General features: G+C 37.2%; 1 protein-coding gene across 7 annotated transcripts in view; it reads left to right on the top strand.

The window, feature by feature from the left end:
• PHF20L1 (PHD finger protein 20 like 1) overlaps positions 1-17,026 on the top strand; it is a 56,316-nt gene extending 39,290 nt beyond the window's left edge. For 5 of the 7 annotated variants that reach the window (XM_077781953.1, XM_077781951.1, XM_077781960.1 and 2 more), the window contains 7 exons: positions 1,184-1,348; positions 1,737-1,918; positions 3,810-3,909; positions 6,050-6,245; positions 6,632-7,001; positions 10,317-10,479; positions 11,595-17,026. In XM_077781953.1, the coding sequence (XP_077638079.1) occupies positions 1,184-1,348; positions 1,737-1,918; positions 3,810-3,909; positions 6,050-6,245; positions 6,632-7,001; positions 10,317-10,479; positions 11,595-11,737 (1,319 nt within the window). In that variant the 3' untranslated portion in view covers positions 11,738-17,026. Of the gene's footprint in view, positions 1-1,183; positions 1,349-1,736; positions 1,919-3,809; positions 3,910-5,053; positions 5,141-6,049; positions 6,246-6,631; positions 7,002-10,316; positions 10,480-11,594 lie in introns of all 7 variants that reach the window. The other 2 variants (XM_077781939.1, XM_077781955.1) reach the window with 1 other exon arrangement.
• The last annotated feature ends 1,803 nt before the right edge of the window (positions 17,027-18,829 follow it).

Raw genomic sequence — 18,829 nt, 5'->3', positions numbered from 1 at the left:
TGTTTAGAGTCATTTCCACCCAGAGCTGGTTCTTGCAGACCTACTGACCCCTTGCTCCCAGGCCATTTCATCTGCTCATCAGCTTGATCCATTCAAGCAGTCAGACACTTGGACTGGCTGCAGGTGCTGTAGAATGAGCTTGTGGGCTTCTGTGAGCAGAGATCCCTGGCATGGGGCTGGCACTGTTGTCACTGTAGTCTCTCTGAGTGCTGGCACTGGCAAGTGTACTGACCACAAAACTTTATGCATATGTGGTTTTTTTGTCCTGTTATGCCTGTGTTCTGCCCATAATTGTTCTTCCCCAAATCACTTCAGTCCATCAATTTCTGCACCTTTATTTTCTTCCCTAAACATTTCATAAAGTCATTCACAAACCCAAAATTATTTTCCCCCACATCTCATAGTGTCCTTCACTGGCAGCCCCCTGGACTACAACTGCCCTTAGTCCAGGAGATGATCCAGAGACCTGCTCTGGGTAACACATCCTGATGGGCTTCATGTGTGGAAAATAGAGGTGATGGCAGGGCTGGGAAAGTCTGAGAGGAGCCTGGCCAGGGGGTGTCTGTTGTTTGCTTGCTCATCCTCCTCCTTTGGGCCTGTGTCTGTATACTCTTCTGGGATGCTCCCTAACCCATCCCAGGACCTGTTGGCCCATTGATGTCTCATGACGTGGGCCTGGGAACATCCAAAGCCAATGTCCTTTGGGCTCCCTGTGCTCCTCTGCAGGGGTGCAGACAAGCATTTATCACTTAACTGGCAGGGTCATCTGTGGTTGCTTCTAGGTAGTAATGCTGGTAGTGCTGCAAGCATATTTAAGGCAAGAGAGTCAGTCAGCAGCAGCATCTCTAAGGATAGCAGATGGTGCAGGATGAATTGTGGAAAAAAGAAGACTGCGTAATATTCTAGGAAAAATTACCCCTCTGTACATTCAGAGATGGTGGAGTTGCAGTTGGTGATGCTTAATTACCAAACTTGATTATGTTTCTTACTGGAAATTTTTAAATAAAACATTATGAAGAGCTTTTGCTGTTTCTTATTTATGGTATCATCATTCTGATACCTCAGTATTAATAGTCTTTGCCTGGCAACATAATGCTGCAGTAAAGTCTACACAATTTTTTTTTTTGCATTTGTTATAAATTTTACTTTTGTAAAAGCAACTTCTTTTTTTTTACCTTTTCAGATTACTCAGATTATGAAGACAGTTCTGTTGAATTCCTGGACAGGTGCTCCTCTCCCTTAACGCGGTCCTCGGGCAGCTCTCTGACGCTGCGCAGCATGTTCTCAGAGAAGAACACTTCATACCAGTATCCAAGAGCTATCCTGTCTGTTGACCTTAGTGGAGAAAGTAGGTTGAATGCGCAGCAAATTTCAGTTTGTAGTTTAATTTGTTAAGAAAGATAATTTTAAAGGAAATAATTTGGTTTATGTTTGGGATTGTAGCTATAAATATGGTGACTGATTTATCCTTAATCTATTTAAATCAAAATGCTTACACTCCTCAAACTGTTCTACATTGTACTTGCTTTGGTTAAGTGTTGCTACTCTGCATCTGAGGAGAGCATGTTAAAGGCACTTTGCAGAATTCATCTTGAAATCTCATATATCAGCAGTATGTTTGAAAGTGATTTTTTTTGCTGGTGCAGAGTAAGATTTTTACCTGTCAAAGCTCCCTGTATTTCTTTCAATTATTGTGTCTCTCCACACACAGTTTCACATGTATTTATTTCTATTAGACCTTTCAGATGTGGAGTTCTTGGATGATTCTTCCACAGAGAGTTTGTTACTCAGTGGTGATGAATACAATCAGGATTTTGATTCAACCAACTTTGAAGAGTCTCAGGATGAAGATGATGCTCTCAATGAAATTGTTAGATGCATTTGTGAACTTGATGAAGAAAATGGCTTTATGATTCAGGTAAAGAAGTTTGGTGTATGGAGTTATATTTTCCATGTGAATATTTTGCTTGTGAAGGTGTTCTTTTGATTTGTCACAGACTGGAATTATGTAGAGAGCTGTACATAAGTGAACAAGAACAAAATATTTCTTTGTCCTGCACTTGGTTTGGTTCTGTTCAGTGGATGCAGAGCTGTTTCTCTAGGATGGGGTTTCTCTAGCAATTTGGTACATCGACAAGTTGCTGGGTAACCTTTTTCTTTATAACCAGCTGATAAATTTGGAATGAAGTATCCTCTGCCACACACAAACCATTGCTTCTGTTCCCCACACCATCCTGATTTTACAAGCCCTCTTGCCTTGGCCCTTGTGCTTTGCAGTGCCACATGTAGAAACCTCTCTGCTCACTGTAAATGTCCCTCCTCTGTGTGCAGCATGTCTCCTGTGCCGACACTAAATACTATCAGTACTGTGATATGTGTTTCATCTTTAGAATAGCACTTCCCACACTGGGTATCACTACCAGGTTCTAGAAACTGCTGAGAATTTGCATCTTAACTTGGTATAGATAAAAGGAAAGAATAGTATACCATGTCTGCACAGCATTCAGGTGTTGATGGATTACAGCTCCTGCTGCCTATTACTTGGTATTCCAATGAGGAGACCATTTCCTGTCCATGAGTAATTTCAAGTCTTTTTCTCAAGCAATTTATAATGCAGTGATTAAGTCAGATGCAAAAAGCAGTAAGGAAGAACTCAGTTGTCAACAACTTTAAAAACGTCATGAACCTCCTGTATTTTTTATCCCCATTCAAAATCAGGTTTGTATTAATATTTGTGGTACAGTTCCAGTTGATAGTGTGGAACCCTTTAGATGAGATTTAAAGGAAGCAATAAGGCTGTCATGTGTTAGTGGATTTTCTGTTCTGGAACTGACAGAGCCCTGGAAATGAAGGGCACACAGGCTGTCTCGGGGAGCAGACTAAAAGGCTGTGCTGTGTTGGAGGAACTGAGTAGTTCAGCTGTGGTAACAATGTGGAAAAATGGACTGGTGTAGCAATCTTTGGAGACAGACAAGGACATGGTAGTTGTAGTGACAGGAGGAAAGGTGACTTTGGTGTTTAGAATAGGTTGATGCTCAAAGGTATGTCAAAGCAAAGAGGAGATATTTTCAGCAGTGAGCCAGCAGATATGTAAAACACTGGCAAGCACAGAGTTGAGAAAGGGAAGTATCTTTACAAAGAAGTCAGTTTCCTGCCTGTTTTTGAAGTCCAATGGCAACCTGATTTTTCCTCTTCATGCTTGTCTCACTGAGAGCAACCAGTTGTTTGTTTCTAGGCTCTCATGTCTTACCACTTCTAGTTTGCTCTCCTATTCTCTTGTTTCTCCTCTTTCATTTTCTCTTAATTTTCTTTTTCTTTTAGATTTTCCATTGGTGCGATATTAAAAGCACATCTTTCTAGCGCACTGGAGAGATGCTTTGTAAATATAAATAATTAAACTGAAGAGTTTTCTACTTTTCACTGTTATGCTGTAATGTATTACATTATCTTTCTACTTTACTATAATATTATACGCCTGTCTTATGTTTCACTACTAAATATGTAGGTGCTAAAATACTGAATGTTGTAATAAAATACTATTTAATATTACATCTTCAGTTTCTTTTTTTTTTCCTCCAGTCTGGAGTTTGTGGTTGAGGTAACTTTCAGATCTAGAGCTCTTTTTTTAGCTTGATGTCTTTGTCTACCCAAAAACAAATTGCCCAACTAAAGTAATCTTGCTCAAACCAGCTATTTAAATTAAAGTGCTGTTCTCTGCATTTTGATGATACAAGAAGTAGCTTCCGGGTTTTTCAACTACTTGTCTCAGTTTTAGTTTCTGCTTTTGTTGTTTTCTTTTCTGACATCAGTGTGAAGAATGCTTGTGTTGGCAGCACAGTGTATGCATGGGACTGTTGGAGGACAGCATTCCAGAGCAGTACATCTGTTACATCTGCAGAGATCCACCAGGTACGGATAATCCACCTTTATCTACAGCCTTGCTTGGGATTTTTGAGCAAAGATGTTATGAATTTGCTTAAATTGTTCAAGCTTTGTCTGTTTTGTGTTATGTGTAATGCTTCTTTGGAGCAAGTGATTCTAAGTTTGGCTCTGAGCAGAAACTTACTTTTATGTTAGTAACATGGTCAGCTATGCTAAATCTTATCCATGAACTCAGTTACCATTGTTTTACTTGTTGAAACTTAATTCCCCCAAAACGTTAGCACTTTTTTGTGTCAGTGTAATTTGGAAACCTTTCGAAAGAAATATTTTTTTGTTCAGGAATCTGTTTTGCCAATACTTGGAATCACATTTGTTCATTTAAATATTTTCTTAGAGGAAAAGGACTCATTACCACAGTACACTCAAACATGCTGTGAATGGCATTTCATGGTAATTGTAATTTTATAATGTTTACATTTGTCCAGAACTGTGTTAAAGTGTGGAACTGAATATTTAAAATACAGAAGTATCTAGCACATCTCACAGTAAACAATAGTGCACAAACAGCATATGTTGAACTTCAGATAGGCCAAATTCATAAGAACTAGGAAAACTATTTACTTTTAAACTGAATACATTTGATTAGTAAGATGTTGATTTAAAAATTATTCTGTGATAAACCCACTTTTCTTGACAGTTATATGGAGAAAAACTAAAGAATTTGGAAGTAAGTTTTTTGTCTTTTCTTCTGACAATTGATACAAATGCACATATGTGTCCTCTGCTGAAATATCCAGCACTCCAGCTGTTTCAAAAGGGCAATGAGACTACAACCTCAAATATACTGTTATCCTAAATTTAAGAAGTGAAATATGAAAATTGTTTGCAGAGTTTTTATTGGCTATTTTTGAGATGAAATATTAGGAAAGTAGAGCTGGTTCCATATGTCCCAGTGTGAATCAAAACTGGTGGTAGAGAGTCTTGTCTGATAGTTCTGTGTGGTGTCTCTTTGAGCAGCCCAGCTTTTTCTTACTAAACCCAGCTAATTTGTCTTGTGCTCTTTCCCTGCACTGTATTAGGTACTTCGTTTTCCCCTGCTATGCGGAGTCTGTGTCCCTAATTTTTATCTTCTCTCCCTTCCTAACCATTACTTCTTTTCTTTCTATGTCAGGAGAAAAAAGTCATTCTCAATGTCAGTATTTTAAAGTGTATTGGGATAATGGGCAAAAAGGAGATAGACAGGGTATTCTCCTGAAAGGTATGAAGGGCTTCCATCAACCCGTTCTTTGTTCTGTCTATGATAATAGTATGATTTGAAATCAAGTGCAAGATGTTGTCAGTCAGTCTGGATGCCTTGTTGTAAACAATAACGTTGCAATAATCAGCATTATGCATTTCTAGTTTTGGGTGGGCATTTTGGTTTTATTTTATTTTGTTATGGTTTTTTTTTTTATTTTATTTGTTTAGTTTTTTAGCTACTGTAGAAGCCATAGCTAAATACTTATTTGTGCTGGTTGGGTTAAGACACAGCAGGGGAGACCTGAGGCCCACATACATCAATAGCCTCCCTACAAGTCTGGTGAAAGGCACCTCAAAGGGGAGTGTAAGAGCTCTACTGTCAGTTAACTTTGAAATATCTGCTTTTCCTGTAGCCTTTTCTTGGCTTCTAATGAATAGATATTGACTTCAGTATTGAAGCAAAATATTTGTCTTTTAGAAACAAACTGGGTGTTTTGGATATGTCCATATGAAATCCACTCTAATATTTTTCTTGGTAACTTAGGCTTTTTTTTTTTTTTTTTAACAAAGCAAGTTAAACTACTTAGATAAATAAAATGCCAATGTAAATTTTTTTGTTGATTTTTATTTTGATAACAGCATATATCTTAATATCATATAGTTTGATTGCAAAGATGATTAGATTTTAATTTCAAATGCCATTTAGAGGCGTCTTGAGGTTCCAGGCTGATTTTCTTTCTCATAAGTTTTGACTTTCTTCTTAATCTGCAAAAGTAAATTCTTACATAATAGCAAAATCTTTAATCATCCTTTCATGGATGTTAGGAGATATTTAGGCAAGTACAGCACATAATTATAGCATTCTAGTTGTAAACATAATTCTGCTGTGGCTTTAGATGGCCCTCAATTTCTTTATTGCTTACCCCAGGACAGAGGTGGAGTGCCAAATATCTCTATGACAAAGACTGGCTGAACAATGGACACATGTGTGGATTATCATTTTTGAAAGAAAACTACTCTCATCTTAATGCCAAAAAGATCGTGTCAACACATCACTTACTGGCAGATGTATATGGGGTAACTGAAATACTGCATGGACTGCAGCTGAAGATTGGGATACTGAAGTAGGTATCACTCCAGGGTTTATTTTCTAGCTCTGTATATTCAGGTAGCAAAGACTACCATTATTACATTTGCATTTTTCTCTCATATTGATCTTCTTTCTTGTATAATATTTTAAATAATTCAAGTGCAAGATGTGCGGTTACCCTCAGCTTCAGCAGGAGCTAGATGTTCAGCACCCAAGCAGATCTGGTCTGTTGGGATTATTGGTGATTTTTTTTTTGTAAATTTTGTGTTAAAGGGATTTATCTTAAATTGATGAATGACCTAGGAATACTTCTTTGCTTACCAGTAGCTAATATGTAGGAGAATTGGTTGCTTAATAGTTCAGTGCTCTAAGTGCACTAAGTTCTCTATAACTTGCTTTTTTTCCTACCCTTCATTGCAGAAATAAGCATCACCCAGACCTTCGTCTCTGGGCTTATTCAGGGATGAGAAAAGAACAAGAACAAAGAACTGTTGGGGTAGAGAAAAAGTTAGTGACTTTGCAGGATGCTGTTAACCCAGCTGAAAGGACGTGTCATAGTCAAAACCATAAAGAGCCACCCAGTATACCGCAGAAGATGGAAGAAACATACATCACAAGTGAGCACAGTTACCAAAAACCACAGAGTTTTAGTCATGACTACAAAGCAGTCACTGACCCTATGAGCTCAGATGATGAAGACACAAGTAGCTTTGAGGAAGATCATGAATATCATACAGAGAATAAAAACTGTTTACAATATTCTTTTAAAGATGGTGGCATGAATGAGCAGGTAAGTATCATTCTTCATCTGGGAAATTTTATTTGGAAAAGTATGTTCAGTCTGATAAAACTGAAGTACATACAGGTATTTAAGAATGTTTATTGCTGTAAGTCAACATATTTATCAAATAAGTCAGCAGAAATCAGTAGAAGCAAACTTGCATCACTGAAGTTGTTCCACGTGAAGTGTGTTAATTTCACCTTGTATGAAATACAAGGTATGGTATTGCCTATGTTAAAAATTTATTCTCAATCTAATGTTTTGAGAGAAAGGAAACCCTATTCTTAAAATAAATGCAGGTTCTTGGAACAGAACTTGCATGGTTTTTACAAGGTGAGGAAAATGGGACAGGTTTCCCTTTTTCTCTGTCTGGTTATCTACATGTGTTACGGGGTTTTGCTTGTTGCTTGTTACACCAAGGGTTTTTTAATAATGTTTATTATTGTATTGTATTCTTCTTTTAATAGCAGTGCTACCTAGAATGCCATCCACAAGTAATGATTTACTGACCAACTAATTTAATCTCATGTGAAACTGCTTTTCAGTCTTCTATATTGCATGTTTCTTCTAATGAAACATTTTTAGTCAGGATTATATTTTGCTGTTTAAACATCTTTCTCATTTTTACCTTAATGGTTTGAATCCATTATTTGGTGGAAAAGGTCTGACATTTGTTAATCTGGTTTTAGTGAATAATTCTCAGAGCAAAAAACCAAAGAGAGCCAAACCTTTCTGTTTTCTGCAATACCAGCTGTATGAGGCTAAATCGTCCAACTCATCCCCCTTTAGAAGTAGTTTCTGGTGTGGGAGAAATGAGTATGATGCATCTTTTTTCTTTTTAATTTTAGCTACAAATGTAGCATGTAAGCTGTATAGTCTGAATGGGGAAATTTTGGCTCATTCTAATTAAAAATACCTGGTTTTATGCTAAATTTGCTATATTGCACAACTATATTCATATTTATTGTAAGGAGACATGCAGCAGTGTCAAATACTGTTTGTAAGAGAATAAAAATTTTAATTTTTATTGATTATATTTATTAGCCTTCCAACAGTAGTTTAAATTATCATTGTAAACAGTCTAAATAGTATAAAGATATTCAGAATTAAAGGAAAATATATATAAGCAGTGAAACAAAACTAATATTTCCTATATATCTAAAAAGCTAGGTGCTCCTGTTTGACACTGTTCCAAACAGATCTCTTCTAGGTTTAAGGGTGTTCTTTCCTTCGGGGACCCCTTGATCACCTTTCCAGTAGTCAGCCTTGATACTAAAATTAGGCCTTCTGCCAAAACATGATAGGCATGGAAAAGTTCTCCTTGGTTTCTCCATGAATCTGTTTGCACTTACCTTAAACCTGACATTGAAGGGCCACTTTTAAATTATCTGGCTTCTCTCTAAGGTACCTTTTCTCCTCTCCTTGTCAAAGTTCGTTGAGGCTTTGAATTTTCCTTTCTCACATTCTTCAGAGAGCCTTTTAATATTCTGGTTTTCCATACTGTTTCTCTTGCCCTAATCTGCAGTTCTATTGCATACTTCCATTTCTCTTTCAAACGGTGTTTGGATCAACTGTTATCAAATCCCTTTTTGGGCTATGCATTATCTTTACAATTGTATTTAGCTTCCTTGGTTTTGGTTCTGAAAGCACAAGCCTTCCCCACCTGAACCTCCTGTTATTTCTTTTCTGTAAGCTGTATCTTTAACTCTTCTCCTGCCATCACTCCTTGATTACCTACATTGATCTCATAACTTAGAGGAGGGCATTGTGGATTTTGTGGGTTTTTTCAAGCAGTCATTTGAATAAATGTAGAGGTCGCACTGTGGAAGAAAACCTGATGTCTTCAGAGAAGGGATTTTAAATATCATAAAAATGTCAAAACTCTCATACCTTTTAAATAAAATCTATCTGATACATAATTTTAAGTCCTTTAATGAACGTTATGAATATTAACCACGCTTGTCCCATCTGAGTTGCTAATAAAGCTGCCTTCAGATCAGTCAGTTTTGTTTGGTTGGTTGGCGATTTTTAATTGATTTTAAGTCTTAAAATGAAAGTTGGATTTTTTTGCTTAAGTGGTAACTTAAAATCCTTCAGTTCTCATTTTCTTCTTTGCCTCTCTTCTCACTCTTCCTATACTTGACTGGAGAAAGAAATATTTTAATAACAGACCTAACACAATTTTTTTTCTTATGTGGTATAGAAAATTAGCTGAGCTCTTCAGAAAAGTGTATGAATAGAATTAAAGTTATTCTTTACTCTGGCATTTGACACGAACTGACACTGGGTGAGCACATTTATCTGGCATTCGAGTCCTTAAAATCTTCAATAGTGAAAGAACTTCATTGGATATGTAGTCATAGTACTTATAAAATGGAAGCTGTTAATTCTGCTAATTACCTGAGATGATGAGCATTTTTAACTCATTAAATCTGATCTACTTCTACTCAGTAGCTGAAACGTCAAATATAGAAAGAATAGGAGCTCGTGCATTATCTCTGGCATACTGTGAAGGTACTAATTATATTGAAGAAGTCAATCTTCCTCATATACTGTGTTTGCATAACTCCACATGTTACTGTAGCTGTCCCCAGACATGTTCGGTTCTAGCCCAGATTTGTGCCTGGAAGGTAGGTGGGGTCATAGCAGGTAGGAAGAGAAGTTTTTTGTCTTAATCAGCAAACAGAACAGATTGCTCAGAGGGGATGTGAAGTCTCTCCCCTCACTGGAGATACTTCAGAACCATCTGGACACAATCCTGTGCCATGTACTCTGGGATGACCCTCTGGAACCAGGTGATCCACTGTGGTCCCTTCCAACCTGACCCATTCTGGGATTCTCTGAAATACGATGTCCAGTTTATTTGTGCCAAATAGTGACTGTTGACATCTTAGATATTTCTTCTCATTTTGGTGACTTTTCCATGGAAACAAGCCTTAGGATTTTGCACATTTTTGGTGGCAGTAGACCCATGCAGTTCAGTACTTTATGATTTAAGTTGCTATTTATATAAAAAGGGCACAGAAGTACAATCTGTCTTACTGCATTGAAGAAAGTATTTGAACCGATAAACTTCAGTGTTAGGGAAAGGAGGCAAAAGGTATAGATGCTTATTAATGTGGAATCTGCATTTTGTTTAGTTTAATCTATTATGTGTCACAGCATGTGGCTTTCTGAGTAAGCTTTTTGTCGTGTATACAGAAGTACAATTCTAAGCCAGCAGAGTTTATCATGTAACTCAAGTGTTGAAATCAACACCAGAAATTTAAACAAAGAAAATAATCTCAAATGGCAATTTTTTTTCTTTCTGTTGCTCCTATGAAGAATTCTCCTGAAGGAAACACTGTGTTTGTTTGTAATGAAAGAAAAGGCTCAGAAGAGCAAGTGGACACACATCTTCAATGGCAGCTAAATCTCCTCACCCATATAGAGAATGTACAGAATGAAGTCACCAGCAGAATGGACCTGATTGAAAAAGAAGTTGATGGTAACTGCATTGCCAGATTACTTGTTAATGTACCTATAGCAGGATCTCTCTTAACTAATGTGTTCAAAGTGATCTGAGGCACTGAGGATGGATTTTTAAGTATTCTGTTCAAATTTGGTTCCCAGAATTATAAGCAGAGCTTCTACCCTTGATATCCCCAAACCTTCCTCAAGTTTTCAATGCCCAATAAAGTAGATTAACCATGTAGAACCCCTGAGCTCAGGCTCAGATTTCAGAAAGCTTGGATAATTTGTCTAGTCTTCCAGATATGAAGTATAAAGTTGATGGCTTTTTCTACACCTGGAGCAATTTTTGCCTGATAGTTCTAGTAATTGACAATATTTAGAGAAAAAAAATGTTTATTGTACTTTATTCAACTTTGGGTTTTTATTATTAGTAAGCAAGTGGTTTCATTAAGACATTCAGTCTTCATTGAAAACTTGAGTGAAGTTAAATTGTTTGAGAATATTGCAGCACGTAAGTGTCTGTGACTTGCCAGTCATAGAAACTAGTAACTAAGGGAGCTTGTAGTCTAATCTTAGGGACTCCTTAATTAATTTTTTAACAAATAAAGTTGTCTTATTTCTATTTGCAGTTTTGCTTCCAGTAGCTCTGCTTTTCCTAGACACAATGTTTCTAAACTAATAGGGTTGACCTTTCCCCTTCTCTGTTTCTGCAAGCAGAGGAATTCCTTGAAAACATTTGTTGAAGATTGGAAAAACATCCTGTAATCTGGGCCTTGTCCATAGGATCCTGTTAAAGTGGCAGAAGCAAGCCTTGTGTTTAAGGGTTGTATTTTCTGTTCCAGAACTGTCAGAGCAGACCATGAACTGAAGTTGTTTTTATGTGTGGAGAGGGTAAATTGTGAGCCAAGGGTAACATTTACTCCCAGATACCTTTTTGCAGCAACAATCAAATCAGAAGATTTGATTGTTCAAGAGAAAAATGGAATTAGTTGCTGTTTCATAACAAAATTTCTTCTATTGCATAAAAATCACAGCCTCAGTGTATTTTCCCTTTTTTTGAAAGACAAAGTAAGAAAGAAAAGTTTAATTTTTATGGAAACTGTTTCTCAAAGAGTTACTCTAATCAACTTCTTCCTTTCCCTTCTGTAGTTTTAGAAAGCTGGCTTGATTTCACTGGAGAACTGGAACCACCAGATCCTCTGGCAAGATTGCCCCAGCTCAAGAGACGTATCAAACAGCTCTTAATCGACATGGGAAAAGTCCAGCAAATAGCAACGCTTTGCTCTGTATGACAAAAGGAAGAATATAGAAGTAAAAATAGGTTCTTTACAGTGAATTTTCTTATTAGCCACAAGACTGACAGGAAGACAGCAAAAAGCTGAGCATTTATCTGGTTCTTTGCTGATTACATGAATAGGCTGAAGCTTTAGAAAGAAAAGAGGAATTTTAGAGTCAGAAATCTGTATTATTGAAAATATGAATATTCAATGTCCAGGCTTCAAAAATATATATAATATCCTGAGAAATGATGATTTCTCAGGATTTTAACATGTTGAACAATAAATCCCCAGATACAAGAAAATTCAACAAAAAAAAGCTCTTCGAAGCGCAGTGCTACTATTTTGAAACCCTTGACACACATCTCTAAATTAGCAGAATTCAGCTGACTAAAAATGCAATCCTCTTGTCTTGCTAGGCAAAGATAGATACAGAGAGAGCTGTATCTTCTCTACAAGGAAGGTTTTTAGATTATTTCTTTCTCTTATGAGTGTTCAGGAAAGCAAACATACTAGCTTTGATTTTTGAAAAAATCTACTTGTCATGGTCTCTCTTTTAAAGTATTTTTTTAAGTAGAAATCCCTAGAACAGCACCCCTAGGCTTCTTTAAAACAGAAGTGGAAAATAGTGGTCAGATGTGCCAAATAATATTAAAATCACTGGGATGAGAGTTTAATTATGACTTAGGCGAAGGTTTTTTCCAACTCAGTGCCAGCAGTCCATCCAAAATTTTATCTAGTTTATATTTTTTTATGTTCTATAGCAGTTCAGGAATCAAGGTACAATTTTTGTCCTGGGTAGCTATTCTGATGTTGGCCCTCTGAAAACTTCACCATCCTCAGTGGGAATGAGGAATGCCAAGAGCAGCAAAACTGTCTGTGGCTGTGGAAATTCTAAACCATTAGAGGCAAAAATCACAAGATACCTTATCCAAGTTGTTTTATAAAAAATTTCAGCTTCATTGAATGAAATGTCTTGAAACCAAAGGCAACCTACTTGCTCTGTTAGCTCTTGCTGGATTTTGAGCCCAGGACTTTTCCTGTGCTGATAAGTTGCCACTGTACCCAGTGCTATATCCATGTCTCTGTCTGTATGTATATGTGTCTAGCTACATGTACATATAAACATACCATACACATTTCTATTTACACATGTCTAGTTTTGTTACCACAGACTACAAGAATTGGTGGTTCATATTACCTTTTAACAAGCAGTTTCTAAAATTGAAAATAATGTATGTACAGGTTTTGAAATTTGTAAAATATGACTGTTAAAAGGAGGCTATTTAACTGAGGACATTAAGATACTTGAACATTTTATGCCTCATGTCTGTTTATCAGTTCTAGTTATCTGTATAAATGCATTTTAGAACCGATAGACAGTAAACTTGAATTTACCTTTTGATAAGAGTACAAGCCACTGTACATTCAAAAATTATTTAAATTTGCAAACACACTGTTCTATATGTAAGGTACTGTATGTAAAACTGTTTATTAAAACTATTCTGCATACTCTACATTTTCCACTTTTCTTCCTAATCTACATACAAATGTTAAAAAGAAGTGATTGTTATTATGTACAGACCATCAAAAAATCTTGGAATGCCTTTTAAGGATGCATACAACTGAAAAACGTGCCAAAGATGGATTATCTGGGAAAGACTTTGCAACCAGTGCATTGAACTTTCATGATAAAACCATTATTGAGAATGAAAGCAGCGTGGCTGGTTCATTGCTAAAGTAAACCTACCCTGACCTTTCCTCTCTGTCTGTCATACCTGAAGTGAGTTATCACTCCTGATGGCCAAAGCAAAATGTAAACCCCTGTTACAGAGCAGTTGCTACGTAAAAAGTCTTCCCACATCAAGCTTGTAGGAGACATCACAGAGCTGCATGATAACATGGAATTATGGAATGATTGGCAACTCCATAATGGAGAAAGAACACTAGAGCTGTGGAGTTGTTGACATTTTATAGCAACTGTTAATAAATACTGTGTTATATAGATGATGCTTAAAGAACTGCTTCAAACATGAATAGTTGAGTGACCTACTTGCTTTTGGATATGTGAGACGTTTTTATAGACTATTCACTTGCTGCATATCCTTGAATGTGGTACTGTGGGTACTGTATAAGAGAAGTGTAAATCCAGATTACTTTGAAACAAAGTGGAGTGTATTTACAGAATTTATGCAGCATACACTGTAGCAATATTATGCAATGTGTGTGCATGTGTGTGATGTAATATAATTGTAAATGTTACTGAAGGTGGAGGTGGACTTGGAAAGTTCAGGGGGGAGGACAGAGGTTTTATTCTTACTACAGAGATGGAGGAATGGTATCCTGAAAAGGAAATCCTAAGGTCAAAGTTGAAGTTGCCCTTGCAGCTTTAATGTGTCTTCTGTTTGTATGTGTAATGGCCTCTTAATTTACACAAATATGTAATTTTACTCCTCAAGATCTTGCCTTGTTCAGGATGGACTGTGCTTACAAAAACAATCTGTTCAGTATTTTTTTTATGTTCATTGTGTAGTCGTATATTATAAAAATTCCTGCAATCATTCATATCTTCTAAGAAATACAATCTCGGTGTCCGTACGGACCATGCTATGTATGATGCATTGTGTCCTGCTCCAGTGTTTCACAAACTTGTCTGAGTTTGCTTTCTCAAGTCGTGGTGCTGGTCTGTAACATGTGGACATTAGTTTCCGAACCCCGTTTCTCAAGTATTCAAAGGTTTGGGATGCTTTTGAGGTTTTTCTTTTAAACACAAGTCAAGTGCCATAAAAATGCTAAGTGTTTTGCACAGAATGTAACTTACCGTTGATTGCTTTGCTCATGTGCCAGTCAATCCCAGTGTGATCTGGCTCTTACCAGTATTTCTTCCTAGTTGGCCTTATCAAGAGAATCTTACTCCTCTAGGCATAATTTTCCATCTGTCTTCCTGCTTCCTCTCTAAATAAGCCAGGGATGTACACTTTGGTCTATTTGCAACATAATTTATTGGGGTGTGAATTGTGACTGCATTGTTTGCTGAACGGGACAGACCACCTCTGAGGAAAAAATAGTATATGGCAATGTAAGGACTGTTTGATAGGTGTGCATAGAGAGGCATAATTCAACTTGCAGCCTTTTGTCACTGAATAGGAATTCTAAATTGTAATAGACAAAGGGGAAATGCCATTTACAAAAGCCTCTTGTGATTTCACAGAGCTAAATGGCAAACTTTTGGAGCCTTTGAATGCCTAACTTTTTGTCTGAGGTTTAGTTAGAGGTTTGCATGTTAGTTTTTTTTAATGGTGGTATCAGGGTGATTTCATTTCAAAGTCTGCTCCTACTTGCAACCATTCCTATGTCAGGAATTCTGTGTTTCAGTTGCAGAGATGGCAGGACAGCAGTACTGCAGTCACAAATGAAATGTGGTGTTGGTGCTGTGATCTGGTATGATATGATGGGGCTGCCACGTTCTGGATGGAAAATGGACATACTTCAGGTCATATCACAGGGAATGGGTTGGAAGATGCTTCCTGTTAACCCTTTTCTTGGGTAGCTGTAGGTTGAATAGTGCCCATATTTTGGATAGTCTGACCTTAGATGCATAGATCTTTTTCAGCTGTGGAGTGGTTTACAGTGGTAGAAGCCTGTAATTTTCCCTCAAATAGACAAAGAAGATGGGTTGTAATTTTCTGATAGATATCCTGTATTTGCTGGGTGGCAAAGAATTGAAACTATTCTTCCATAGATGCAGTAATTTTGTATGGCTGACAGCCACCTGTCTCTCTTAATTTTATCTCTGAGCTTCTATATGTGCTCATCTGTTCATTCTGCAGCTTGCATCTTTTTCTCCTTTCATTCTTCAGCTTTCTGCACTCTGGCTTCTCAGGTGCCTGGAGGGTGTCACATCTCTGTTCTCATGCCCAGTTCTTCCTGGCTGCTGTGGGAAGCAGTCATGGGGAGAGGCCTCTTTGGCTCTTGTGTCCACAGCCTCCAGAGTATCCTGGGACTTGTGTACAGTTGGAGTATGTGCACCATAGTCAAAATCTCCAGGTGTTTTTGATGCCTTTCTTAAGTAAGCCTCTTCTGTCTTGTGCAATTGGTGATCTTCCTCTACTCCCATCTGGCTTCTAACTTAACAAGACTTGAATTAATATTATAGTAAAACCCCTCTGGCACTGTTGGGCTCCAGCTCCACTGTTGGTACTCCTTACCGAACTAGAGGGCTGGGATGCAAAGGAGTCATTGGAACATTAAAACAGTAAAATTATAAAAGTATTTGATGTTGTAAACCACACTATTTTTCCTTTGTATATAAAGGGAAGCTGTAACCATTTTTCTTCACTGGAACTCTAAAGGCACAAAACAGATCCTGAACTGAACTGGAGCTTGGTGTAGAAACAAGTGGAGGATGGGCAGAACTGCAGGCAGGGCCTTCCCAGCCAAAAGAGCAGTCAGGCTGCCTTGCCCTATTAGTAGCTCTGTGGAGGTGCTGATGTGTAAAGGGGGTGTGTGCAATGATGCCATTCATTTGCAAGCAGGATTGTTTAGAACACTGGAACTATAGGTTTCTGCTCTACTGCTTAAAAATGTTTCAGTATATGCACCTTAATTTTGGAGTGCTTATTAAAGTCAGACTTAATCACTTTTGAAATGCCCATTGCTATTCTCACATTTTATTAGCTCACAATTTTTTTCTGTTATACTGATTGCATATGGCTTTAGGTGAGGATTTTGCAGAGGCTGTTTGAAATGCTTCAGTAATGGTTTCTATTATACTTTGTTATGTCCTGGGCACTGGGTGTGGGGGTCTGTCTTTAGCAATAAATATTATACACTATGTGTATATCTGTTTGTATATGGAAAACAAATACAGAGCATGTAACGATGGTGAAAATACACTGCACCAAGTGCAGATTGTGCATTTGGCAGCCATTCTGCACCAGCCTGAACAACCCAAATGAAAAATTTGAGACCATGTGGAGAAAATGAACTAGCATGAAAAATCATTCAGGAGAGAAGTTCCCTTCCCTTACTCTGTGGGTGGGATAACTAAAGCTAGTTCAATTGCTATTTGCTTCAAACAGCTGTCTTCCTTTCCTGAAAACTGGCCAAGCCTCCTGTGTTCAGCTGTAGCCATGTGCATCAGTGTATTGTCACTAAAGACTCTGAGAGAGGCAGCACTGCACTATGATTAAATCTTCTGTGAGAGAAGCAAAATACTTCCTTCTGTGATTTGTTTTTTATAATAGCAATAATGTTGACTGCATTCTAATACTCACAATAAAGGTCTGTTGAGATTGTTACGTGCCTGGGCTCCCTTTCCATGGACTTCTGGTGAGATAGTGGTTGTTTGCATATGTTTTAAAGCATTAGGGAATCTTCAGTTGCACATTTAGCCTGTTTTCCTTAGGTTATGTGCAGTCATTGATACTCAGCTTTCTACATTGCAAGGCTTGAGGGAGTCTTCAGTTGTGTTTTAGCCTGTAGGCAAATGATACAAGTAAATTATTTACAGTACTGAATTACTTAATGTATGTGACAAAGTAATTAGAAGATATTTCTGTTCTTGAACTGTTTTTGTATTTTAAGAGTTTCAGGGTTGGAGTTTTGCAATGCACTCACTTTATTCTTTACAGTAAATGTCTTTTAACACTGTGTTCACAGTGATGTAATCTCTTCTTGTGGGCAGACATGTGCCTTTGTAGAATGTCATTACAAAGTAATTTTAACTTTTAGTCATTTATTTTAATATCATCCACAAGTTGTCCAGGACACTACTGTGGTAGAGAACAAATAAGCCAACAATGCTAAAGAAGTTCCTCTCTTAGAAATCCTGTAGACAAGGGCACATGTGATAAGCAGCAGATGAATAAAATTGGACAGAATCTCAGTAAGTTACTGACATAGAAAAATTTTTTCATTCACAGAAATGTAGCTACAATAATAAATAATGAATTTTAAAATTTTAATTCTGAAACATTTTAATCATTGTTGAAGGGACAGTCTCAAAGCAGGCTCTCAAAGTTAAGATACAAGACCAGATACAGGCTTGAAGCAACATAGCGAAACACTTTTTTGAATTAGCAGACTTTTTGAAGAAGAGGTTTCCTGAGTCAGACCAACTGTCTGGCCAGCCCAGAGTCTTGTCTGCAGCAGAAATAGGATGTCAGATCTGTACAAACATGCTATGAAATATCTGTGCAAATTACCTTGTTTCTGAATGTCTTTCACTTCTGGCAATCTGAGGGTTCCTTTACCAAAATGTTTAGGTACATTAGTTATATCAGTCACTTTTCAGAGATGGACTCATCAAGTTTAATCCATCTTTTTCATTGGTGGCTTACAGAATTCACAGCTTTGTTGTGTGGCAGGAGCTGTGTTTGTCCTTGAACTTCCTTTCTGACGCCACTGTCTCTGAACCATTGCCCTTAGTTCAGAGAAGGTTAAATACTGCATTATTGAAAAGACCCAAAGCAGTTTTGTCTCACCAGCACCAAGACTTTGGCACTTTCTTGCTGTCCTGTGACTGGTGGTGACTTTTCTCACTGCCTCAGCGTTTTTTTGTCAAATATTGAATCGATTCAAGTTGCAAATCCTGTGTTGTCTCTGTGTTTGCAGACCTGGCTCCTGCATACCTATTTTTCTACCTGGAATCACTGTGATACTATTGGATTGAGGAAAATTCTGATATTTTCAATGAATAAGTAAGAAAAAAATGTAATTTTATTTGTCTTAAAAATGGTCAATTCCTACAGGGATAAATGCAAATTCAAATATTTCACATAGGCTTCTTTAGATTCTTCTGTCACCAAAGGCACTTTTCCAAATGGTAAGTTGTAATTTAAAATTTGACAAGTCCTGTGCCCACTTTTCTCATCTAGCCAAGTTTAGCATGGAAATGACTGAAAGTTCCCTATTGTTCTGTAAATTTGAAGAATATGTCACATACAAAGTGAATACACTGAAAAGTGCATTATCTGGGACTGTCATCTTGTAGTTTTTAAATTTTACATCACATGAGGTCTTAATCAGAGATGATACAGATAAGTGCTTCACAAGGTCTTGGGAGGAAATGTGTTAAATGTAAACCTTACAAAAAAGGTTTTTTAC

Source organism: Lonchura striata, chromosome 1 (assembly GCF_046129695.1).
Source record: "Lonchura striata isolate bLonStr1 chromosome 1, bLonStr1.mat, whole genome shotgun sequence".
Lineage (NCBI taxonomy): Eukaryota > Metazoa > Chordata > Aves > Passeriformes > Estrildidae > Lonchura > Lonchura striata.
This window is presented reverse-complemented; position numbering and strand designations above follow the sequence as displayed.